At 42.9% G+C, this 26973-nt stretch overlaps 1 protein-coding gene across 1 annotated transcript; it reads right to left on the reverse strand.

Moving 5' to 3' along the window:
• Nucleotides 1–1545: 1545 nt before the first annotated feature.
• ibtk (inhibitor of Bruton agammaglobulinemia tyrosine kinase) lies at nt 1546–25511 on the reverse strand. The gene is made up of 29 exons (XM_071902382.2): nt 25375–25511; nt 23554–24533; nt 23059–23155; nt 22512–22636; nt 20748–20858; nt 19878–20048; nt 19350–19467; nt 18445–18625; nt 17898–18021; nt 17226–17403; nt 16782–16935; nt 15846–16230; nt 15080–15336; nt 14907–14993; nt 14725–14807; nt 13822–13859; nt 13534–13630; nt 13291–13392; nt 12462–12579; nt 11895–11955; nt 10727–10854; nt 10187–10299; nt 9828–9973; nt 9320–9441; nt 8898–8996; nt 8441–8596; nt 6037–6231; nt 3423–3555; nt 1546–2888 (listed from the first exon to the last, which is right to left on the reverse strand). The coding sequence occupies exons 2-29, from the start codon at nt 23875–23877 to the stop codon at nt 2763–2765; spliced, it is 4029 nt and encodes a 1342-aa protein (XP_071758483.2). The 5' UTR covers nt 23878–24533; nt 25375–25511; the 3' UTR covers nt 1546–2762.
• Nucleotides 25512–26973: the final 1462 nt, after the last annotated feature.

The following is a 26973-nucleotide window of genomic DNA, read 5'->3' on the forward strand; positions in this document are numbered from 1 at the left end:
ATGGTTGCAAACAAATCACAGCCTGACTGGGCTATTTTTCCACTCTGAAGGAGGTTGCTCCCAGGTGTGCACCCCTGATCTGGACTGGGATACAAAGAAGGAGTAGGAGAACTAACTTTAGAGTCAGTTTACAATCATTAGACCCTAACAAATTACATTGACATGGCAACCTGATGAGTGATGAAATCAGGCAGGATAAATGGCTTTTTTGGCCAAACTCGGCCTGCTTGGACCTGGCGCTCTCCAGTCCAGGAGCAGGTTGGGAATGTAGGAGGTATTCCGTGGAGTGTCTAGCATGTCCCTTTTTCTCCATAAACAAATTAATCCTGAAGTATCCTCGCTGTCTGGAGGACGGCCCTATGACTTTCCCATCTGCCTGGCAGGACGGCTGGCCGGCCCGGGCCTATCCTCCGCTGTCTCTCCACAGGAAGAGTGCAGCTTCTCCAAATACACTTCACTGCTCTGTCACGCCCATCGCTTCATGTCTCACAGCAAAAGTATGTCCACTGCTGCCTGCCAGCCAAACTTTTTGATTTTACAACCGCATAAATATTAAGAATCAAGGGTGACTATATATATCTAAAGTACACTAGCAGTCAGAAGTTTGGACATGCCTGATTAAATGTACTTTGTTTTCCATTATTTTATTATTATCTAAAGGCTTATGCTTAAATGCTTGAAATTTGTTTTTTTGACAAATATAAATAATGAAGCTGATGCCTATGTATGAACATCTTTCAGAGAAATTCTTTTTTTGGTCACTGCATAATTCTATTTGTGTTATTTCATAGTTTTGATGTCTTCACTATTATTCTAAAATGTGAAAAATAGTAAAAATAAAGAAAAATGTGTGTCCATACTTTTGACTGGTAATGTACATGATGCAGTGTTTTTTTCCACGCAGGTAACTTGAAAATCTAATTTCAAAACACATCATGTGGCTTTGAACACTACATTTATATTTAGAGCAGAGACGCAAAGGATAAATGGTTTTGCACAGCTCTGTATTCGTCCCCAGGCTTACCGCACGTCAGCCCGGTTCATTATACAGCTCGATGTAAAGAGGCAGACACTCTCTCTCAAAGGCTTTGATCCGTGTGTCATCTCTGCACTGGCTAATAGATCCTAATGAGTAATTCATATTTCCCCCATGAGCCGTCTCTCTCTGACTTCCGATGTGATGCTCTACCTGTAATTACAGCCAATAAAAAGCCTAAATCGCCACACTCTCTTTTCAGAGCGGGGTCATCACATCTAATCAGAGGCGGAGACTCGGTAATGGCCGTTTACTGATGCAGGGCAGATGAAGTGTCAGGAGCCGGGCAGATGAAATGTTATCTTTATTAGATGCAATGAGAGCCACATTTTTCACAGTGACGGATTGACTTTCTACAATCTAACAGCAATAAAAAAAAGAAAAAAATAAATGACAGAAACTAAAGCAAGAGAATTAATTTAGAGAATTAAATTTGTCTCTCCTTTCACTCAGTCCACTATAATCTAACAGATCAGTAATCGAATGGAAATACAGACGGGGAGACGGGGTCATTGCACAGGTGAGTTCTTTTATTGCATGCCATTTTCTCTTCACATCCGTAAGTCTCTCACACACACACACACACACACACGCACACGCACACACACAAATGGCATTGGAAGAAGACGAGTTTACATGGTCCAGATCGAAGGTACCAAGCCAACATCGGCTCCAGAAAATAAAGCTAAAGAATAAAACAACTCAAATAATGGAGAAAATAATGAAACGGGAGAGAAATGATATTGTAAGTGCTGTACTTGTGTGTATGTGTACATGTGGTCATTGTTGAATAAAGGCACATAACCTTCTCCACAGCTTGCTGGTAACTTGAGAAAGGGCAGAAAGCCAATTCCATACAATCAACCCCCTGTGTAGAATTGCAACAAATAATGTATTTTAAACATGATAAAGTTACATTTCTTAGCAAGAATGCTAACCCAATGCAAATCAGCTCAAGTGATCAGTCAAAACAATGCAGCTATTGAGCTATTGAGCAAAAACCCCAAATCATCAAAAATAAAAAAAAATTCAACACAAATCCACTGCCTTCTTCAGCAGTTTACCTTACTTCTCAAGCGCAGTTGACTGCTCTCCCATATTTTTATAATTGGCACCCTTACTATTATTCACACCGACAGCATGAACTGCCTCAGTACACTCAATAGCCCTCCAGGTACTGTAGTTTGGACCCAATTTGCGGTTTGGACATCCCCATTTCTTTTCACTTCTTTGGCAACTAAATATTACTAAACAACAATTCAGATAAGCTGACAATATCCTTTTGGAAGGTTGTTTACTTTTCACATAGTTCTTGTTTTGCAGAGCAAGAAAGAAAATCATGCATTAATAAGAGATCCTTTGCTCAAAACCTCTTTTCAATAGCTTTCTACCCCCAGGGACACATTCATTAGTTACCAAAAAAAACAAAAACAAAAAAAAAAAAAAACACACACACACTCTCTCTCTCTCTCTCTCACACACACACACACAAAATGTTGAGCAGCAATAAAATCTAAAGTAACACTGGGGAGATAAGCATAAGATCTGCGTCAGACCCGGCCCACACTGGGACGGTTGAGTCTGAGGTACACCTTAACACAGACTGATGTTTCACATGAGGTTTCAGGTACGCTGCAGGCGGGATGGTGCAGGTACGGTGACGCTGGGTGACAACTGCAGGGAATCTTCTCAGTTTGACGGGATGTAGCGGCTGTGCTGTCTGGCATCAGTGTTTGTTCCAGGTCGGCGTGGCGACGGGACCCCGGGAAGACCTCTCCACCACTATCAGCTCGTCGGGGTTGTCACGCGCCTCGTAATGGAACAACAGGTCTTGGATGGCCCGCTCCTCAATCTAGAAAGACAGCAGAGGGAAAAAAAAAAAAAAAAAAAGACAAGACATGAGCGATAGAAGAAAAAAGGGAAGAGACTGGAGGGGGAAGTGTGGGCAATGAAACCACAATTCATTTGAGGGTAAAACAGAAAACGCTGACAGTGAAAGCTTAATGATAATAAGATCATTTTACATAATAGCAAGCAGAAAGCCACAGAAAAACACAAGAGTAGAGCTGAGCGTTATGCGAAGGCGCTGACAGAGGCCTGGCAGTAGCTGGAGGAGGACTGAGACGGCTGTTAGAAGACGCAGCTGGAGGCACCTCATTTCTAACCGGCGCTGCACAGAATGAGATGTTCGTTAGAGACTCGTCTGCCAAACGGGGAAGGAAATAGGACGCACGCGGCGGCCATACCGCCCAGCCTTCCAGCTGGATGCTGCACACACACACACACACACACACACACACACACACACCATACGTTCTGTCACGGCAGAAGTATGTATGCGCGAGTGAGTGCGTAAACGCAGACGCGCGCGGACAAGATGGGTTACCTGGATGAGCGCCAGCGGCTTCTCTCGGCTGCGGATCAGCGCGGCTTCCTGCTGCTTTTCCTCCTCCACGATGGAGGCAAAGGTCACCATGGAGGAGCAGGGGGGGCTGCCCACTGCTCCCAGCACCCAGGGCCTAGAGGAGGAGGGGGGGGGGGGGGGGGGGGGGGGGGGGGGGGGGGTAGAGAGAGGATGGGAGGGTTGCATAAGTATGTGTGGTTGCGCTGTGTTAGTGGTAAGTGAGGGAAACAACAGTCCAACTGGGTGGACACAGGCTGAGTAAACTACTACTGACAGGCTCCTGTGTGTGAATGGCCGCCTCCTCTCCACCTGGCATGAACATGCATCTTGTATCAGCTTTGTGGAACCGGATCGCCTTTACACCCGACGTTAAAATGCATCTCCATTATACACATTAACATTTCATTTCTCTTTCCCCTCGCAAAACACAGATTGCTGTGCACGTCATTTCCTTCGGAATATTTACGTCTTTTAATACTGGCAGTAAACACCAGACAATCCAAGTATGCTACTATACTATTCCCTGCAGGCTGCTTGATTTATGTGCACTTAGGTTTATTTCTACTTCGATAGCTGCTATATGTGGATGTGAGATGCACTGCATTTACACTTTGTTATAAATGTGACCAGTTCATTTATACCTGGATTTGATGCGTTTTTGCTCCATCTGGTCACCAGGATGCATGTTAATACCAGGTGGAAAGGGTGTGTGTGTGTGTGTGTGCATGCGTGTAACTCAGAGCAAGAAACACCTGTGGAAATGTTCATAGAAGGCCTAAGCAAAGGAAAAAAAAATCTGATGTCGGCTCAACTGGCAGAGACTGAAAAAACATTTATATTAATTCTGACTGGGGATATGGAAACACTTGTCCCAGAAGGCCGAGATAAGAATGTACAAGGCTGCCGCTGCTTCCTGAGCCTTGAACTCATCCGTCTCTCTCGGCTCATGCAAACCCATGAAGGAAGAGGAGGGACCTGGAACCTGCTCCCTGTTCTGAATGATCCGCTGTGACATGAGGTTTGCCCTTATCAATTCTGATTAACATCAGAAGCTTCGCTAGAGTGACTCGCACAGCTGCTTAATATCTGACGGTCTACTAGGGGCTGACGGACAGAGGAAGGAAGTATTCTATCTTGGATCGGATAAAAAGAGCTGCACTTACGAAAACCTAGAGAGATTAACTTGACTTTCAAGACCTTAAATATCTGTGAGGGAGAAGGAGGACGCATAACTTGGGCCATCTCCCTGTAATCTCTCTCTCTCTCTCTCTCTCTCTCTCTCTCACACACACACACACACACACACTATGGCCTACAATCAGAAATGGTCATCATATCTCTAAAAGCAAAACATGACACCCAGACCAGCATGCTTGCATATTGGTTTCTCAGCCAAACTACAAACAGTCTCACTGTAATTTCTCCTATTTTAATTTCAATTTCCATTTTTACTTCTGTGCCACAGGCTGGTCGCGTGGATGAAACCCCCCTGTCGTGCGATCCAATAAGCTTTTACGACGAGTCAAACGTCAAAGCGGTGTGTGACGACGAAGCAATAACAGATGTATTTTCCACCCTCACAGACAACCGTTGTATCCAATTGCACAGGGGAATAAGTATTCATGGACTTGAGCTCATACTCCTGTGTGTGTGTGTGTGTGTGCTGTGTTTGTCCAGCTGACTGGGGGGGGGGGGGGTTGACTGGGGGGGGGGTTGTAAAGGTCAGGGTGACTCAGTGTCAGTGGGCAGCTCAACCCGGCTATAATGGGTCATTTGCCCCGAGGAACAGCACAACACTCTTCACCTCATTCGGACCACAGCATCATGCCTCTCTCTTTCTGTCTAACTAGAACAGGATCCTGTCAGGCAGTGCTTACGTCTGACAAGTGGTTCAGTTGGACTCAAGACTCAAGGCTCAACTCTATTTTTTGTGAGAATCAGTAGATAAACTTATCACTTAGATAAACACTGGCCGTTACTTCCCCTTTTATCTTTTAACCTCAAGACGAGAGGAGGGTTAGAGCTGACCATAACACCCAAGCCTGCACAAACCACTGAGTTACTGGCACTGTGTGTGTGTGTGTGTGTGTGTGTGTGTGTGTGTGTGTGTGTGTGTGTGTGTGTGTAAGAGATCTATATCTTGTTTTTAATGTCCAAATGTCCCCACAAAGAGTAGCACCCCCCCCAAAAGAGGTTTCTTGTTAAGACCATTTTCTGGATCTGATTTGGAAAAAAAAAGGTTATTTTTAAAAGGTTATGGGTGGATTTAAATAAAAGTCTTTAAGTAATGGTTAAGGTTAGGTTATGTAACGGCATGAATTGAGGTTAGAGTTAGGAATTACAGAATAGGGAATGATTCAATGGGGTATTCTGTGTGTGTGTGTGTGGGCTACTGACACCAGTTTCCAAAACTGAACAGCAGCTCTTATCATGACACCTCAACAGTGCCATCAAGTGGAGAAGAGCGGTATTGCGTGTACGAGCAACCGTTTTTGTACCGGAGTGTGTATTATCCTGAGTCTAAGTGAATGTCTGAGTGTGTATGTGTAGGCCTTTATTCCTGAGATTCTTGTATGGACTGTATATGTGCACTTACCCAGCTGGTCTCTCTGGCTCACTGGTTTCAGCACATTTGAATGTGACCCTCCTGGCAGCAGGAGCAGCGACCGGAGCGCCCTGAGTGCCCTGAGCACCTTGGCCCGCGGGTCCCAGTCTGACCAGTCGGCTCTCCTCCTCCGCCAGCAGGTCCCGAAATGAGCGTGAGGAGGGCGGTGACTGGACTGCTGTTGCCCTGCAGACAGAGGAGTGGTTTTGGGAAAACAAATGAGAGAAAGGAAGAGTGTGGAGCAACACTTGAATTCACTAAAACTATAAAACTAAAGAGTGGTTGTGCCTTTGCTATTGTGGCCCCTTGACTGTGGAACAACTGTCTTGAAGGTGCAAATCAGCAGAATCCAATGCCATTTTTAAGTCGATTAAAGACTCGCTTTTACTCTACAGCCTCTCAGTGTGACCGATGTGATCTACCTGCTGTTTTTGTAATGTGCTCCATCATTTGTGTCTGTTTATCATGTTTATTGTTCTTTTACCTTTTTGTGAAGCACTGTGTAACAATAGATGCATATGCTATCCAGATAAAGAACATTATGTCATTATTGCATTGTGATCAGACCTCATTTTTCACACACACTATGCAAAGCAGGCAAGTAGGTGGGGAGGTGGCATTGTCAACAAAAACAACCATGGCAGGTGTTACTGAACAGCTTAGACATTCTTTTGCTGCGGAAGGGATCGTCTTCCATCTATGACTCTCTAGTAGGAGGTGCAGTGACGACATTTCTACCTGGGGCCCATGTCATGAAGCATGTTCAACAAAGTCACAAAACCTTTGGCAATCCCAGATAATTGGTTTCACGTTGCTGGTTATCAACTGGCTCTGTCAACCCAGGATTTACCAATCCAGCTATGAGCGCGTTCATATAGAAGAGGTGGGGTTTGTAACAAGTAGCCAATCAAATGCAACATGGACGGACCCAGAGCAGCGGATGTAAAATGAGATAAGATGAAATTGATCCTCGTGGGGAAATTAGGTCATAGCGGCGGCAAAAGTAATAAGATTCAGCTGGGAAAAGGAAAATCACATAAGCACACACAATTCGTATCGCTGCCCATCATTGAGACACAGTGTTCATTCTTCTCATTGATACAACGTTCATTACATTGGGGCTGTGAAAAGATTTCATATTCACAAAGTCACCTCATGTTCCTGAAGGCGCAGTGATGGAATATGATTGAATATGAGTGAAGTCTATGAAAGAATTTCAGCGCACTTGATATGCGACAGTAGGCCTAAATTTCATTCACTATTGACAGCTATGGTCAACTAATATAAGCTACCTGCTATTTGTTAGAAGCCCTATAGCCAGAGTGGGTCAATGGCCTTGAAAATCTACAAACGTGTATTAAATCTGATGTAGCCTAATAAATATCTCAGATATAACAAACCACCATGGAAAGTGGTTCTACCAGTCTGTAAACACAGTCACCCTGCTAACAGCCCTTCTTACTATCTGTTAATTCAATATTTCCCTCCTGTACAGTTCTTTATATTACTTGTCACTTTAATTTGAATGAATGGTGACTCCATGTTTCTAGAGAGCTGATTGGTGTGAGGTGGGCCTTTTATACGTTCTGATCTGATAGCCTGAACTGAACCTGCTCCAGAGCAGGTTAGCTGTGCAGCATAGGTTACCATGGTAATAAAAGTGAGCCACCTTCGTGAGACCGAAAAGCCAGGGTTAAGCCCAAAGTTAGCTCGCTAACATACTAAGAGACAGGCCCCTGGTGAATGGATACATTATCACTAATGCCAACACACTGTGTGGACTGCAGAGTCCTGGCTGAGATCCAGTCACTTCTGGAGCTGGTCTGGTAGATCGGATCACATTACGACTACAATGTGTACTGTGTGCATTTATACCATGCATTAACATGCATTTTCCCTGATCCAGATAAGATATCCAGACAAAGATCGTGGTATTAAACAGGTGTAAATGGGGGTCACAGTGTTCATCTTCAAGGCGCCATGTAAATAAAGTTGACTTCACTAAAAAACTGTAATACAACAAAAAAACAAAAAATATTTTCTTGTACTTAAGTCAAGCTCTTCAGTATTATCTTTACAGCTTTTTTCCACTTCTTGTAAATCTGTCGACGAAGACACTATTTATATATGTAGTAGTATTCTCAATATGTCCTCTTGTGGTAATTACTTATTGTATTATCTTGAATACTCTGTATCTGGTCCTGATGCTGGTCCTGAGTTAAGCAAGACAGTAACACTGTCAGGGTTAGGGGTTCGGTTCCCACTGGGATCACCCATGCTACAAATGTATGCACTCATGGTCTTGTGCTATGAAGGCATCAAGAGGAACCATGAAGTTAACTCATGACAGTGGTGCTACTGCAGTGTTCTTCATACAGTAGCTAGGCCCACTCACCAGGCCTTCCCACTGCTTTTGGATGGGGTGACGGCAGCGGTTGGTTTGGACACAGCGGACTCCACACTGGCCTCCTTGTTGGCCATGGCCATCATCTTCCTCTGCTTCTGGGACAGCTTAGTAGGAATAGGGGAGTGCTTGCTGATAATGCTGACACTGCAGACAGACAGGAAAATATCAACAGTTAGCCAAGTGAAGAACAGTGAGGAAATAACGTTCATTCAAGTATTTCACAACAGCTTTCCTTCACACATTTAATAGCAATCACAGGCATCACAGTTTTTACACAAGGCAACAGGAAACGTAATTTTGAAAATGCCAAATGCAGTGATGAGATGCATCATTTTCAAGTTCTGACAAAATCCAGTCGGTGGTGTCTAAGATGATGTATGTAAAGGACAGATGGACAAATGAACAAACTGGCGGATGGAGACTGATCCATAGTCCAATGTCGTACCTCCCAGGGCTTTTAGGAGTGGCTCCGAGGGTCTGCAGAGAGTTGGCTTCCATGTCCATGATGGCTCTCAGATCCAAGACCGGGGGCGGACGGGCAGGACTGCAGATCGGAATAACACCAAGTCACACATACTGCGTAGGACATACAGCTCAACTTTCACTTTGATTTACTGACAGCTCCCTCCTTTCTCCATACCGCCTCCTCAAAATGAAATAGGAGGATATAAAGTTTGCGCCAAAGTCAGGGTAATCTGTATCAAATCTCAAATCTGTTTTTCAAAGCATGTAAAACAACCAATTTCTCCCCTCTGAACTTCCTCACTCCAGCCTTTTCAGAAGGCAGGAGAGAAAAGGAAAGAGGTTGTAAGAAAAGAGGAGAAGATGTTTTGAGATGTAGCCCAGGATCATGAAAGCCCGTCTCACCAGGCTGGGACCTTGGGGATTGGCTCTGGAGCGGAGCTCCTGGGGGGCGTAGGGAGGCCGTTCCTCAGGGAGGTGGGGGTGCTGGGTGGGGTCTTCAGCCTCTGATTAACAGCCTTCTCATCCTGAAATTAAGATTTCATGGTGCGCTCATAGTATCTTTAGTATCAGGATCAGCTATGCAGGCTAAAAGATAATCTGTTTTATAAAGTCTCACCTACTATACTGTTTTTTATCTGTTAAGCTATTCTGAACAAGCTGTTTTTATCAGTTAATCTATTCTGAATAAACTGTTCTTATCTGTTAAGCTATAAATTCTTATCTGTTAAGCAATAAGGCGTGTTTGACCAGTGCACAAAAACATATACATTTTACTTTTTTGTTTTTTCATTGTTTCATTTCATAGTTTGAATTTTAAGCACATGCTGCATATCCAAGATGTAAAATATCCAAATTTTCGGCAAGTTTGCAATCCAAGTGCATGTGCCTGTTATGGTGACATGATATTCACCTCGGGCCTGTCATGGAAGACAGGTGACTGCATGTCCCGGGGGCTGCCCACCCCCATGTAGCTGCCCTCAGAGTCTGACGTCAGCAGCTCCTGCAGGGACTCGGTGGAGTTGGCCTTGCCTGACTTCACCAGGCAGGGGGAAACCACTGGGAGGGAACAGAGGGCGTTACTGAAGTTATTATTACAAAGGGAGCTGATGGTTGAGATGGTAAGAATACTTAGTGTGGTCTGTCATGATCTTGTGTGAGTATGTGCTGACAGGTAGTGAATCTAAATGGATATTAACCTGTAATGTTATAATAATATTATAATCAATATAGCCTAGCTGTCTGTGTGTGTGTGTGTGTGTGTGTGTGCACCTGCAGTAGGGGGGCTCTGAATGATATCAGAGAGGGTGTAGCCTCCTGAGCTGTCAGAGCGTCGCCGCGGTTTCTTCTTAGCCTTCATCTTGGCCTTCTTCAACAGAGTTTCCCTATGAAGGGGATCAATTTGTACAATCAATTTTTATTTGGGTTAAAAAAAATAATTTGTAAGACCTCTGAAGCTATTTAAGATCCAAAGGCAAAATTTTGCCACATTTAAGACATTTTAAAAGGCCTTTAATTTAAGTAATTCAATTTAAAACATTTAAAAGACTTTTTAAAGGAGCTGCAGACACCCTGGCGTAGCTCCTGGTGTCTTCAGTTTTGGGTCTCTGTCCCCTAAGTGGTCAGGACTCAGCCTTTTTCTGGTCTGTACCCACATGAGAAGAACAGTCATGTGTTTTAAAAGAGGCTGGGTCCTGTAGCAAGAGTCAAATTTTTTTTTTTTAATCATCCATATCTCTTTAGTATTGCAAAAATGATTTAACCTGCAAGAACATGGAAATAATTTGTAATAATCTTGTGTACTTTGTGTACCTGCAGGAGTGATCCAGTTCTGCTTCTGTTTTGGGGTTGAACGTTGAGTCCAAATCCTCCTCCTCATACACACTGAGGTCTGGGGCACCGGGGTAGGGGGTGATGAATCTCCTCTGCATGGCTGGGATCTGATACCAAACAGAACAAAAACAGAGGGATTAAAATATCTCAAGATGCATTATAAGACTCTTATTTATTTATTTTAACTCGCAGTCAAACAGTTCCAGCATAAGGTAAATTGTATATAAGAACTTGACCCTGTTTTCATTTTCATCAAATATGGTAGAAAAAGACAAGGTGGACTTGAAGAAAAAAATCCACCCGGGGGGAACCTCTTACACTGTTAGATGTCATCAATCTGTGATGTCCAATGCTTTGCAGGAGAAAGAAGCCCTTGCTCTTTGATTCTGAGGGACTGATGTTTACTGCTGATGTTTTAGATAGCAAAAAATGTTCTGCTTTTAAACTCCATTGTACCGGAAATATCTCGACGTGACGTCAGGCTCTACATTTGGCCAATCATTCATGGGAATAAGAAAAATACACCACCAAACAGTAAAATGGGCCCAGAAATGCAAGGTACAGTGTCGATACAGTGTTACAGTGTTTTAGGGTGGATATTTCCTTTAACTTGACAAGACTCTTGACAGGTCTTGACACTTACTGGTTTCTGTGGGCTAAATTTAAGACTTTAAGACATTCTTAGTGCCAGCTCAAATAAATTTAAGATCATTTTACCCCCCAAAATTAGCCTGAACATAACAAAAAACAAAGCATGTGTCTGCAAAACCTAAATTTTTAAGAGCTCTGAAACTGTATTTAAGACTCAAACACAACATTTAAGAGTATATAAGACTGTTGAAGGCCTTAAATTTAGATAATTCAACTTTTAAAAAGACGTTTTAAGGACCTGCACACACCCTGCTTGAATAGCCTTCAGGGGGTCGACATAACACTGGCTAGATACACTAAAAATATCACTAGATACACCTTCTCTGTTTTGTTTCGTCTTCCCAAATGGGAAATGAGAGCCTATTCAACTCCTACTTTGGCCAGGTATTTTAAGCGATTCCTTTTAGCCTCTAGTTGAGCTGTGGTGCCTCCCTAAAGTGAAGATGAGAACCAGGCAGGCTGTACGGGTTAACTGGAGGGGGGGGAAATGACTCACCATCCTCCTGTAGGCTGCAGAGAGCTCCAGCAGCACTTCATCACTAAGAATATCCAGCGCTCTGAGGGCAACACAAACAGGCGAGGGAGCAAGCAGACAGACACATATATAGACACACAACATATGTATATGCACACACACACACACACAACATATATGCACACACACATGGAACAAGAAGAATTTTTAGTGTCTCTCCTGAAGCAAAATAATAAATACATCCAGGTTTTGTATGCATCAGAATTTCCTTGCCCAGAAATATAGTGAATACACAGTGAACAAAATCTTGCACAGAATGACACTATACTCACTATAAAACACTATAAAACTATAAGACACTATAAAAAAGGTCCTATATAGTACCAGAAACATTTTTTATTTGGCTTATACCAGAGTAGGACCCTTTTAAACTAGCAGCATTAAAAGCCCTTTTTAAAGCCACACTGGGTTATTTATTCGGATCTGCCAGTTTTATCCAAATCAGACAGTAATTTGAGTCATTACAGCTCTATATTTTAGCCCAAGAACTACTGAAGAACCTTCTTTTCTCTGTGTGCACCAACTCACTTGGACTCCAGCAGGGCAGCCATGTTGAGCACGATGAACTGGAGGCAGGAGAGTTTAAGCTGCTCGGCGTTGTACATGGCAGCAAACTCCAGCAGCTCCGCAGCATTCTTCAGAGTCACTGACAAGAGCAAAGCAAGCAGCTTAGACATCATCTCCGGGTAATCACTCTCCAAGATGTTATGCAGTTATGACGTGGAAAAAGTGTTCTCTACCATCTTTTCGGCTTGTAAAATCATGCTGCATTCACGTCATGGGGGAAAGATGAGTGTAATATTTAAAAATAGAATTTTAATACAAGTCACCTTTCAGATCTTAAGTACTACTTGGGAATTTGGGGTTTGGCATTGGACCCCAGTTTCTTTCTCCCAGTTTAGACAACGATACATTCATTTCAAATAAAACCTACAAAATGAAGGATTTCCAGTCATTTTGTGATCACAACTCTTAAAAAAAAAATCCAACCTAAAACACTGAAAAATGGCACACACATACAGTATTTGCTGGATTTTTTCAAATATGGTTCACATTACAATGTTTGGTTTACTGCAAAACAATAAGTCAAATGTATCACTGCATGTTAATTGTGGAAAAGCTGATTGGAGCAACAAAAGTCTGCAGAAAACATCAGTCATGGCGTCTTGACGGCCTCAAACAAGTACAAACGTATGAACACTTCCAAGTCCTTGCTTTTTACCCTCAAGTAGTTCTAATGGTTATACCCACATGATGTGAATGCAGCATTACATACAGATGAAAGGAGTCGGAAAAAGATGATGGCACAGTAAGAGGTTTGAGAGGCGAGGAGAGGGATAAGAGAGACAGGACGTACAATTCTCAGTTATGGCGACCTCGCAAATCTCCTTCAGTCGTGTGATGAGCAGCTGGTCAGCCACAACCAGGACGTTGCAGACAAACTCTACATTTAGAGACTCTGGGGGGAAAAGAAGCAAAGGGACAGTCTGACCAAAAAGTACTGTTGAGTCTGGCAAATCAGTAAACCATTGAGCTTCTAATATGTTAGCAACACCAATTCAAAAGGTGCTTTCAGTCAACATAAAACTTGAGAATCTACCTTTGATGGTGGGAGACTCGTCGGTGTAAATATACTCCAGAATGGCCTGCAGAATCTCTGAGCTAGTGGGCATCTCCAGTGCAGTACAGGATGTGGCCTGAGGGGGCGCAAGACAACAGTGTTACCAGCCCTGGACAACCAAGTTCAACACTGAGATGACACAGACACCCGTGAAACTGTTTTGTGTTCAGCATGGACAAGAATTTGTAACCATCATGCCTTTATAGAGGGGTTTATAAGAGTGACAAATTTGTTAGGGAATAAACATGAAAAAAAAACATGGCATACCTCAATCCAGGGGTTCCCCAGCATACTGTGGAAGTACTCTGTAGAAAACACAGGAAGAAAGATGAGAATCCAACAGTCATCAACTTTTAAGCTATTTCAAATCACATGAATCCAATACTTCAACAAAATGGACTTGATAATCACACACTTGAAGACCTGTGTATTTAAACGTGTGTCTTTTATATGCTAAGTCTAAATGAACAGAGAGGTGAAGTATGACACAACTTTGTAGGCTGTAAAGTTAGCATTTCTGCCATTTGGTGTGTAGTCCAAAATCCCTATGGAAAATATGAACAGGATTTGCAAGAAACACCATCAAGTCTGTGCTACACTGTGAATTTTTGTCCTTTAATTACTTTTTACAGATTGTTGCAGGCGGAATGTTAATCCTTTGGGAAAGGGGACTACAACAGTAGTTAGCCTGTAGCTAGCAACAACTGGGAAACACAACAACTGGAACAGAACTAACAAGAACAAGGCAACTATAACTATTTATGAACAATAACTATAATATCTATTCGATGCAACGCTATGAAAATCTTAATTTGAATGTACAACGAGGTGAGAGGTAAAGGAAGTCACTCATCAGTGATAATGTAGTCTGCTTTCCCCAATGATTAGCATTTCCTTAAAAGAAAAAAAAAATCAAAGTAACTAAACTAAATTAACTAAAAAGATCAAAATTCACAAAGGTGATGCTAGGTGATGTATTTTAACCCCCGGAAGAAAGCGTGGTATATCTCATGGGTATCTGCTAAACACAGCCCTTATTTTAGGCATTTTTTGAAAAGCCCATTCATATTTCCCATAGGGATTTTAGACTACACACCAAATTGCATAGATGCTAGTCTATCCCAAAATGACAACATCCACTTTGCTGACAAGGTGGTAAGAAATTCTCACCAAGTCTGGCACAGAGCACACTTTTGTGACAGGGAAACTCTTTCCCATCTTCAGATTTCAGAGTAACATCACAAAGGTAGGAGCTGTGGAGAGACAAGGAGAGGCGTGTCAGAGAATGAATATATTGTTTATAACAATCTAGTCTACAGCTACTCCTGTTATTACACAATAGTATCACTTGCCATTTTTTCTGGTTGAATTTGGGTTTGTTGCCAGTTTTCTTGTGAATCACATTGATCTTTCCGTTTTCATATTTGACTCCGTCCAGTCTGTCAAGGAATAAAGGAGACACTGTTGAAACAAATGACACCAAGTCATATACTGCCTCAGGTTTAGAGCACCGCTGGTTTCTCACCGTGCAGACAGGCTGCCCAGGCCCAGCTTCTTTGCGATGCCCTGTAAGGTTTTCACTGGGTTGGCCCCTCCTTCGTTGGCTCCGGCCTTGTCACCTTTGCCTCCCTTCCCTTTCTTGCCGGGCTTGGAGCCCTTGCTCTTGGCCTTGTCCGCGTCTCCTTTGGTTGCGGGGGGAAGGGAGCGGTAGACCTCGAGGGCCGAGCGACCTCTCAGGCCCAAGTCCTGCAGGCTGCTGATAAGCCTCTCCTGCTCTGAATCCTGGCCAAGGGAAAAGAGACAGCGGGGCACACTCTTTATGAAATAGTGGGGTTTGACAGGTTTTTGAGGGCTGATACCGATATTTAGGGGTTGAAGCTGCTGATAATGGATGTTCAATATCTTTAAATTTGACCATTTTCACATACAGCAAAATTACTGTTTCGTATTTAGTGTTTCCCCAAGAAGTATTTTATTCTTGTCCGGGTGGAAAAGCCTCTGAATCAGTATTTAGACCATCATGGGACACTAAAACTCTCCACTGGAAGACATGCCAGCTCCTTAAGGCAGGGTGAGGCAGGTTTCATTGCAGGTTTTGCAGACTAACACCTCTAAAGCTGCTGAGTAAAATCCTCCCACACCACACTGGAATTAAGACAGAATTATAATACTAATAACAACCAATTTCATTATCTGTGGTCAGAGAGGAGCCTCCGTCATATCGGAGGTGGATTGCATGACAAGCTGATATCCAATTTACTACTCAAAATGAGTCCATTCACTCTCCTCACCTGGTTCTGGCTCGGCGGGGCCCCGGAGACTCTGGGCCGGGCCCCGTGCACCAGCAGCTCACAGGAGTCGGTGTAGATGAAGTGCAGGGCGTACTCCAGCATCTCCGGGGGGATCTTCTCCAAGATGAGCAGATCGCAGCCCACGGCGTCTTCGCTCCTCCTCACCTCTCCGTCCGGCTCCTCGTCGATCTCGCCGCGCTCGCCCACGAACTGCTTCCGGAAGAACTCGGACCTCATGGACAGGATGTACTTGTGGGCGGGGAAGGTGCGGTCGCCGGCCTGCAGCGTCACATCGTGGATACTGTCCATTTCGTCCGCCTCCTCCAGAAGTCCGCGGAAGTGTTGGGAGAAGGAGGAGGGAGAGACGGTGGGAATCTCGTACAAGCTGGATTGAAGAAACGGGGTGGAGAGGGAAGTCAGAAAAACGCTAAATCAAATTCCACAATTCTAGCACAAGTAAACAGGGAATGACACCTCTCTCTCAAAATCAAATCTCTCAGAGGAAAAATTTAATTACTTATTCATACAGCAGCTTATGGAGGGGTGAGATAATTTCACTTGTTTCCAATGGAGTTTTGAGAATTTTCTTCAAACAAGTGAAAACATCTTCTTGAAACAAGTTAATTTACATTGGAAACAATTATTATCTCACCCCACTGGCAGATCTTTTCACTTGTTTTAGGAAAAATAGGTTTTAAGACTCAATACTAGACTAAATGATTTGTTACGATAATATCTGCAGAGTAAATAAAGTGAATGGCTTACATGCAATGCTGAGAGAAATGGTGTCATTCCCCAAAGGCTTTAACTAGCACTGAAAACAAATGCTAACGAGAGGCTGCTACCAATCTCTCAGAATATCTTCACACTGGTGTTTTCTTTCTAAGTTATAGGGGAAATCCTGAATCTTTGTGCTTCAGCAGAGACGGTATCTACCTTGTTTTGGGATCAGACTGAAGCACTCCAAAATTTCGGCCTTTGGAGTCCATGGTGATGCTGACGGCTCGGTGGACGTAGGGGAGTTTCTCCAGGCGGATTCTCTCGTACACTGTTCCAGCATCTGAATGGCCGCAAACCTCCACGCTACCATCTGTAACATGACAAGAGTTTGAATCAGAAGCAGAATCAGTGACATCTGGACTTGCTATTATGTTATGTCTTTTATCCCATAATTTTCTTAAACATTATGTTGTTTGTACCCTCTATTCTTATCCCTTTTCACTTGTGCCTTCTTGTTTTTACTTGCTCTAATAAATTTTATGAGAAATTAAGTTCATTATTATCAGTCAAAATAAGAGCACCAATTTTAATAATTCGAAACATCAATAAACACTAATATCAGTTCACCACTGTAAAACACCAGTATTCTATATTGCTCACCTTTCTTCTCCCCGTACTTCTTATATTCTCCGGCCCACACACCACTGAAGCCCTCCCCTTCCTGAGTCACAAACATCATGTTGTTCTTGCTGAGAGCGATGTCCGACATAAAAACCTGACGGCCGTACGCCCACCGGCACTGTCTCACCGAGCTGCCTGAGGAGCGCCAGCAGAACACCTGAGAGAGAGGGAGAGGCAACAAAATTAAAAGTAGTCTTTACAATAATAACATTTATGATAAGAGTTCAAAACCATTTTCATGTAAAGAACCCCAAATTAGAGAAGCATTAGACCATGGACCCCGGTTTAATAAAACTGTATCCTAGGGAACGCCATCATAGAGGACTTTTTCTATTCGATATGACTTGGACTTATATAACTGTCTATACGGTCTGTAGGTGGGGAGATAACAATGGGGAAAGTATAGCTATGACTAAAATAGTTATGTTATACATTCTCTCACTGCGCTAACATCTAGTGAGTGAAACAATAGTGAACTTTAACGATTCCTCATCTTGTTGGGGGACCCCTTGGAAGCACCTCGAGGTCCCTGGACCTCTGGATGCCACTTTGGGGACCATAATTGATTCAGAAGTGACATTTTTCCCAGCCAGGTGCCTAAATAGCACAGTGGAAAAAGCCATTTGTCTTATCTTTGCTGACCATACTTACCCTCCCAGCTTCATCCAGGGCCAAGATGGCCACCTTTTCTCCTGCTCCCTCGTTCAGGACCTGCGGATCCACACGGTGGTCCAGGCTGCCTCCGCTGACCAGGACCTTCTTGATGTTCAGTTGCCTGTGAGAAACAAAGGGTTTGACCTTGGCTGACCGTTGCTCCAACCATCTGTGATTACACTGCAAAAAATATGCATCTTAACAAGTCAATCAATACATGTAGAGTCTTAAATTCTTATTTTTCTTAAAACTAGTGAAAAGAAATCTGCCGATGGGGTCACTTGTGTCCTATGTAAAATAACTTGTTTCAAGAATTATCTTGAATCAAGGACATTTGCCCTATTCTGCCTTGTTTCAAGAAAATTCCTGAATCAAGTACAGGAAAACAATCAGAATTATTTCACCCTACTGGCAGATTGGGGTGAAATAAGATGAAAGACGAAAGACTGAATATGAGACTAAATGGATAATGGATATAATTAAGATGGATCATTTTTGCAGTGTGTGTAATGACTAGTGATCTAAGTCCCACTGTTCTACTCACCTTGAAGCCAGCTTCTTGCACTGGTAGTCAGCCAACAGGTAGACGTCCCCCTTCTCAGTCACAACCACTGTTGCCCCGTTACTAGCTGCTGCCATGGCGATGGTGACATCCTTGTGGTGCAGAGCTGATACCTGCCGGGGCGCCGTCACACACTTTTCCCCATTGGGGTCCAGCAGGTAACCTGGAAGTCAACAGGCAGCAGAGTAGCGTTAGACCGATATATCAGTTTACCAATGTATTGGGCCGATATTGGCCTTTTACTAAACGCCCAGAGGTTCCTCCCAAACTCCCTCCCCGACCAAAGCTGGGCTTTCTTTCTGAAGTAAATAAAGACCCTGAAATTTTACCAAAACAGCACATTAACTGATCATATATTTACCATAACATAGTATTATTATTGTTTTATTTCAGACAATGGACCATAGAAATACTTTATAATTCCTGTGTGATTAAAATCAGCTGTGCCAGTCTGTAAAACCTGCAATGCAATTTTATTTTCTTTGGACATATAATCACTTAATTGTTCAGTAATGTTTTTTGTAAAAACAAGATTGCCAAGAATAAAATTATGAGGGAAATACTGAATACTACTACTGGCACAAAATATCAGCACAAAGCATAGGAAGTGCAATCCAAAAATATCTGTGTCCATATCTGCCTTCAAAAACTGATGTCTGACCACAGAGGTCAGACATCTGCAACAGGGGTCAGGGTCACTCAAATGGATCAATGGAATATGACTATTGTAGTCTAAAGTGATCAATAGGTGAAACTTGATAGCAGTTGCTGCTTCTATGAAAAACATGATTCTGAAACAATAGTTTCTAACACTAAAACCAATTTGAAAGTAACAAATAAATATGCGTATATGAAAAGGGTGCCGACATCTGAATGCTACAACTTACCCAGCTGCCCTCCATTGAGTCCCATGGTGTAGACGGCCTCCCTGGTCCACAGCACTGTGTGGAACCTTCCTGCTGCGACTCCAATCACAGTCCTCCCTCTCAGGGTCTTGGAGAACACCTGCATATACATCACAGCACAGGGATACTGCAGCTATATAGGAATAAGGGTTCCTAGACTAGACTCAATGTAGAAGATGATTGTCAAAGGTGTGGTTAGGGAAAAAATATAGATTAAACATTAAAAAGAAACCTACGTACTATCCGACAGACAGCAGATTAAACACAAATCTTTGTACCCCATGTCATTTCAGTCTGGTTTCCACGACTTCCCCAAAGAATTTATCAAATTCCCTGACTTCCCCTGTCTGGAATACACCTCTCAAAATTATCATAAGACATATATGACAATAATTTAATCTTATTTTGCACAAAACTAATGCACTGCAAAATATGAACTGCAATTATCCTCATCTCTCTGGCTATTAACCATGGCTGACCTTGTCCCAGTTGTTCTCCCTGCTACCTTACCTGTTTAGGGACATGTGCGGAGGCGGGTGGAGGAGCTAGACCCAGCTGGTGGAAGGTGTTGAGCCCGAAGGTGTAGACGTAGCCCTCCTCCGTCAGCACCACTGTGTGGTCTTTGGCTGCTGCCACCTGGGAGCAGTGGTGGGACATCAAACCCTCCACCATCCGAGGAACCTGGGAGAGTAGTGAGAAGGAGGAAAAGTTTTGAACTTTGAACTTTTGAACTTGGACTGAAGTGGCTGACAGCAATCATTTTTGCACATATTCAGTATCCTTAAATTTGGCCATTTTACAGTGCTCAGTGTTTCCCCCAGAATTGTATTCTTGTCAGGGTGGAAAAGCCTCTGAAACAGCATTTAGACCATCATGAGACACGAAAATGCTCAACTGAAGCCCAGACTAATGAAATTCTTTCAAGTTCAACAAGAGCAAACCAGCATCATCATCAGCTCCAGTCAAACCTTCTACACACTGAATCTTCTACAGTTAACAGAAGCAGGAGCGTCAGTTTAGTAAACACTAAGGTATGGCAAAGTCTCTGCATCTAATAACATTTGCCACCAAAACTTCCAAACCCGCTTGTATCGACTACATTTCTGGGAAAAAAAAGTGGAGAAATGATTGATGACTGACAAGATATTATTTGGTCAATGTGATCAATTATTAGAAGTAGGTCACCAAACTATCAGCTGAGGGGGAACATTGGTCCAGAAACTGATATAGCTTCCAAATAGATTTCTTTTTGCTTGACCTTAGCTATATATTATAATGATTAAAAAAAAAAAGTTCAAATTTGGACTAGTGTAGTTTAAAGATATGGAAAGTGCCACACTTTACCACATCAAAATGAAACCTAAAAAACAGAAGTCTCACCAGATAAGTCTGCTCGTCCCCATGGCCGAGTCGTCCTCCCTGCCCGTGTCCACAAGTGAACACCTGGCCCTTCTGAGACAGGAACACAGAGTGGAACTTACACAGGACCACCTGCAGGGAGAGGAGGCAGTTAACATTTGTACATTTTTGTGACTTTTTTGTTGTTGCTTTTGTTTTGAATTCATACATTTCTTTGTGCTGTGTGAGGTCAGGGAGTATCGTTGAGTTTCCTAACTATTCTGAGGGAAAAATGCAGTTTGAGGCAACAGTTTGTGCTGATCAAGACTCCTGCCGTCATAATCTTGACCTCATAACGGAGGCTGCGATGCATCTCTTTCCATTTCCCTGGCCAAGCCCTCTTGTAGTGATAGTAAAACACAGTTCCAATAAAGGCCACGGCACAAGTGGAAAAGCAAACATCATTACTAATACATCGCTCCCCTCAAGCCCTCAATAGAGCGCAGGGATGTTTCCTGGAGTATCACATTGATGGGGACATCCACACACATACATACACACCAGCGTGCTTCATTTAATTAAAACATGTCATTCTGGAATTAATATTTAACCCCCAGCACCTGCTGGATTGGGTTGGGAAGACAAAGGCAGTGTGGAGCGCCACTGGGTCGTTGTGTGGTCATGAAATGGGATCCACCTGTCCCCCGCTAAGCTTTATGAAATTACTCTACACGACATGTCCCGCAGGTCAGCAAAACACCCTGAGCATAGGGTTTCTTATGTAAACAGCAGCAATATAGTGAAACGTAGCCCAGATGCATCATTTCTACCCCCATATTTGCAGTGTGCAGAATTATTTTCCCATTTTTCTACCCCAAATCACTCGCCACAAACCTACTTAGAAACCTTCCAAATAGGTCATTTTGCAACACCTAATCTAATATAACTAGCGTCTGGTGTGTACACACACACCGCTGGGGGCAGTGGTATTGGTGCCAGCAGCTATATTAATCACACTAAGAGCATCCACATGACAAGTGGCATGAAATTGTAGCCTGGCTGGCACACCCTGGCAGCGTGGGTTTAACCATGCAGAGACGGGCTCCACAAAGTCACAAATTAGCCTATACAGGAGAAGACAAACCCAATCAGCCCAGGCCTGACACACCAACTCTGCTGCCCTCTAATTGACTCACTCCAATGAGATTACCGATGGCCTCCTATTTCTAATAACCCTCCTCCCAAACCCATTGCCACAGAAGAATAATGCCCGTGGTTTACTATGCCTAACAATATAATGTCTCATATTACATGTACCGTGGCCGTATTAGTACTAACTTCCTCATTCATCAAAAGCACAATGTGTACCTCTCAAGCAATATCTAAGCCAATATTTCCACAGCTGTGATTTCACCTCAGGAGAAAGACAAAGTATGAGCCACTATTTAAAAACGGTGGCCATGCTTATAGGAGAAAAACATTTTTCATTTTTTACAAATGCTGATTTACCCTGAGGAGAGGCTCAGTAAATAAAGAGGACTCTGGGGAGGGAGTGTTTTGCAGGTTGACCCAGGTGACATGGTTTATCCAGAGGACCCAAGTGGATCGGCTGTTTTTTTTTTTTGTTTTAAAACATAACACATTGTTACAGAGTTGACGCAGAGTATGAGGCCATTACTGGTGCGAGGGAGACACAAGAGAGTATAAGGTGGGGAAGCCCTATCTCGTCATCCTTACAGGATGGTGTAAAAAACACCACCTTGCTCCCTGGACAGTTGAGACAACAACAGTGTGTTGTTAGCCTACCTGCTTGATGTAAACTCCAGTCCTGGCAAACACATCTACGAGCTCAGGGTGCTGTCTGCTCTCCTGGTTACCATGCCCGAGACTGAAATTAGTATTGTTGCCCCAAGTGTATACTTCAGTTGGGTCTGTGAAGAGGAAGAAAACAAGAAAACACAATTACAAGCACAGCCACAACATTACCTCCACCAGGAGCTTGACAGAAACCATTGGTCTTTTTTTTTGCGTCTGAACAGAGAGTGCTTTTCAGTCTGAGTGGGCAGTACACCCTCCTCAAGCGTTTTATTAAGTCCTTTTGTGACAGATACTGTAAAAAGAGATGAGAAATTGGCTAGATGTGACTGAGTGCAGGCAGAATTTAATCCCATGCAGTCACAAGTGCAAGACATGTCCATTAGCAGACTGAGCAACCATGACACTCACGATATGCCAAGCGACTCTTTACAAAACCAAAACCAAAGACTTAACAGTTTCGTCAGCCTAGTTGAGGTACAACAACATCAATTTAAGTGCAGAAGACAGTAGCTGACATAACAACCTCTTTTCTTACCAGTGTTTTTAAACACAACATGTGTTGGTCTGTCCTTCATTGTCAAGTCCAGGACAGAGAGACCTTCCTTGTCCTGGGTGGAGAGGAGTCCGCCATGCTGAAACAATGCCAAGAAACAACAAATTCAAACATAGGCCTTATTCTTTAGGAAAATAATGCTTTAATCCACTTGTGCAAAGCACGAGGTCAAGACTAATGGTGAGTGTTCATTTACCTGAGATACCGAGGGGTCATTTTATATGTTCCTCTTGCAGCACCACAGATTACTGAAAATTATATTATTGCTTAATTATACTGTATAATCTACGACTATAATCAGGTCAGTTGGGACTGTTGGTATATCTTATTAGTATGCCTGATGAAGACCATGATTGGATGCAACATTGTGCCTAATCACCCTAGAGCATGGGTAGCACTTGATAATTTGATGATGATTTAATGATATTGAATCATCTAGCTGACTACCATTTGTTATGATCCACCATGGATACGCACCTTGACCAGCGCCATGAGGCAGTGGATTTGCCCATAGAAGGCGCTGCGGTGCACAGCGGTCCAGCCAGATTCCTTATCCTTCACCGTCATGTCAGCACTCTTACTCTCCAGCAGCCACTCCAGCAGGGCCTTCTTGCCCAGCGAGGCTGCAAGGTGCAGGGCTGAGCGACCGAAGGCGTCCCTCAGGGTGGCCGCATTGTGGCAGTGCGTGGTCAAGAACACCCGCAGCTGGCCCTCGGACCCGCCCGTCAGCGCCGCCACCACCTGGTCTGCGTGCTGCAGCGAGCGGCATTTGGGTGTGCAGTCCGGTGTTGCTAGACTCATCCTGATCTCTGCCCCGGCCTCACAGTGAACCCGCCTCCCTTTGCTACTACACAAGTCCCACCCTGCCCTCCTGACTGCCCGCCACCCACAACTGCAAATAAACTCAAAAACAACGCAATGCAAAGTAGCAAACCTGAACACTATCACACCACTCAAGCTTGGCTTTCAAATGATAATGGGTATCGTAACAGAGCTGCTCTCGAAGAAGAAAAAATATAAAGAAAAGAATATATATATATATATATATATATATATATTTAAGGTCGAGATAGTTTTGGGGTGCTAGAATTGTGCTTGTGTTGAGGTTCCACCGCACCCTAGCAACCCCAGAACCTTGTAGTGACTAGTTTCAGTCCACCATTTCGACCAACAATACCACACAACCTAAGGTGCTTGCAGCATACAATGACATCAAGAATTCAATAAATACTAAGTCCAATGCGTTTTATACAAAATTGTACAAATATACTTTTCAGTGTTTCCAAAAATAGTTTCTCCTCTTACTACTTTTTAAATAATTTACAAAAAGGCTACAATTTCAACAACCCTCTGACATTCTCATCCAGCAGTCCAACCATCCAACTTGAGGGGAAAGGCCCCCTTTCCCCCCAAAACACTCTGCTCCCTTTTCAAAACTCCATAATTGTATGGTGCACCTGAGGAAGAAAATTTGAGAATTATTAATGAAAAACAATAGCCTACACACAACCCTGGTGTACATGGAGACTGCTCTGCCTTGCAAGAAAAGTTATGAGGTCCACTACTGCAAGTGCAAAGGTCTGAGCTACACAGCAGATTGACCTAATTACAGACTAAGGATTCATCTGCACAGATCAGCTGAGTTGGCATTTGTTTGACAGTCAAACATTCCTTGAGATTTGCTAGTACTGCAAAAATAACACAGGTGTTACTGAGTTTGGACTTTGCATACAGTCTACATATGATATTGGGTTTTACTGAGCAGGTACGCAAATCTGGGTTCCAGGATCTGGGTAAATGTTGACCCAACAGCAGGATTATGTAACATGCTAATTAGCTAGCCAATAGCTTACCCTCTCCACTGAATTAATACAGATCCCATCAATTTTTGGGACCATCATTAGGCTCTAAATTAGAGAACTGGGGTACTGCAGCCAAGCGAAGCCTATTCCCTTCTTGAAATATAACATTTTAACCAATTATCATATTATATGTCCCATATCGGTAACTTGCTAGCAAGCTGTGCACAACCTGGGCTAAGCATTGACAGCTGCCAAGCAAGGCAGACACCAAGCCACACCATAATTTGCTATGCATTTTCTAATTCTGCAGCTATCTAGACAACTAACGTGGGCAGAAGGAACTATGACATGTACAGATGCAACGTTAACTAGCGTTATTTTAGCTACAGTAGACAGCTAACTCTGACACATCATCGCTAGCTAGCGTTAGCTGGTAATCCAGCTATCTTGCTATGGGAAATTAACGTCGTTGCAAAGATTTCAGAACATTTCTCACCTTCCGCTAGATGAAGAAAGAAGAAGACACGGAGCTTGCAAAAACGGCGGTCATCCACTCTGTCATTACTGTAAATAGGAGACGCCTTTGGCTGTTTCACAGATGGAAATTTTGACAGAACCAGTTGCTTGAAGTCCTGCAGGTTGGGTAAGGACCTCGGAGGAGGGAAGCTCGGTAATATGGAGACTTCTGATTGGTTGAATGCATATACATTCTGATCTCCTATTGGGTAGCTCATCATTTTGCGCTTAGCCGTGCTGTTACTATGATGTCATTGCAAATTTTCATTTTAATTTTAGATCAGGTGTGTAAAATGTTGTCATATATAATTTATTGGTCTCTAATTATGTGCTTATAAGATTATAAATGTCTTAGTTTAAAAAGTATATATATAAAAATCTTCAATCAGTTTAAGGAGAGGCAGGGAGATGAAAGAGGGAAGAGAGTATTATTGTGAAACATATTGTTGAGTTCAAATTGGAAAATCATGTTGTTGCTATTCCCTGGGCAAATGCGCAAATCTAATGAAAATTTTAGGATCTATTATTGAAAAGTCCAATCATGATTGCCAAGATTACAGAGCTATACGCTGTTACATTTGTCCTTCATGTGAGCGTTGATAGTAGCATGTTATTCTACATTTTAATCAAAAATGCACAAAATGTATAAATAGTGCTAATGCATAATGTATATCTATATTTAGCAGGCAAGTTACTCATCTCAAAAAATATATATTTCTAGTTACTGGGATTCAGAGCAATGAGTGAAAAAACAAAAAGTACTTATTTTGTCCCTGCTCTTGTACAGGCTGAATGGTCTGCTTAGCACATAATATAATGCTGTTACACCTACTCTTAAAGTATGGTGCCTCCTTTACCATTATTGTTGCTTTACATGACCAGTGGCATATTGTTTAAGGGATGTTTAATTATTCCTAAATAAATAGCATAACAAAAAATATAGTTTGTTTCTTTCAGAGAAAATAATTATTAAATAGCCAGGTCCCTTGGAAAATATTCTCAGGGGATTGTCACATTGGCAACAGCTAAGAATAGGAGAGGGTCAAAGGGGGGTGGGGGGGTGGGGGGGTAAAGATAGGGTTACACTGGGATCCACACTGGGGCTTCAAAAAATGACATATTGATGAGTACCCCCCTACCCACACACACACACACATACACACACACACACACACACACACACACACACCCCACCCCTTTCATTCAAGCATGAACCCATCCACAGTTTTGCTTCTCAACAGTATAATCCCGCATAATCCAACAGACAATGCTTTGACTGCAAGGTCACACTCAAGTCATTTCTCAAAGGGAGATGTGGAAACCTAAGGACATAAAGGATCCACTCTATTAACCCTAGTGTCAGTGCTCCTGAATAATATCATAATATTGAACCCTTGAGGCTGACACATTTTAGAAATATTTGTATTATTTGCTTAAGGAAATGAATAAAACAAACAAAACATAAACAAAAAGAAATCTGACTTCCCAGCTGCATTCAAAAGAGATTCAAAATTAGCTGAGTTGCCTTTAACCCTATCCCAGCCCTTTAACTTGAAGTCCTTCTACATAGGCAAGACCA

This window comes from Centroberyx gerrardi, chromosome 12 (genome assembly GCF_048128805.1).
Source record: "Centroberyx gerrardi isolate f3 chromosome 12, fCenGer3.hap1.cur.20231027, whole genome shotgun sequence".
NCBI lineage: Eukaryota > Metazoa > Chordata > Actinopteri > Beryciformes > Berycidae > Centroberyx > Centroberyx gerrardi.

Coding starts and splice junctions, on each gene's coding strand:
- ibtk (XM_071902382.2), bottom strand. CDS start 23,877: ATGAGTCTAGCAACACCGGACTGCACACCCAAATGCCGCTCGCTGCAG. Junction 16,231..16,781: donor CAGTCTGATCCCAAAACAAG/GTAGATACCGTC, acceptor TCTTCAATCCAG/CTTGTACGAGATTCCCACCG. Junction 9,442..9,827: donor TCTTCCATGACAGGCCCGAG/GTGAATATCATG, acceptor TCTTAATTTCAG/GATGAGAAGGCTGTTAATCA.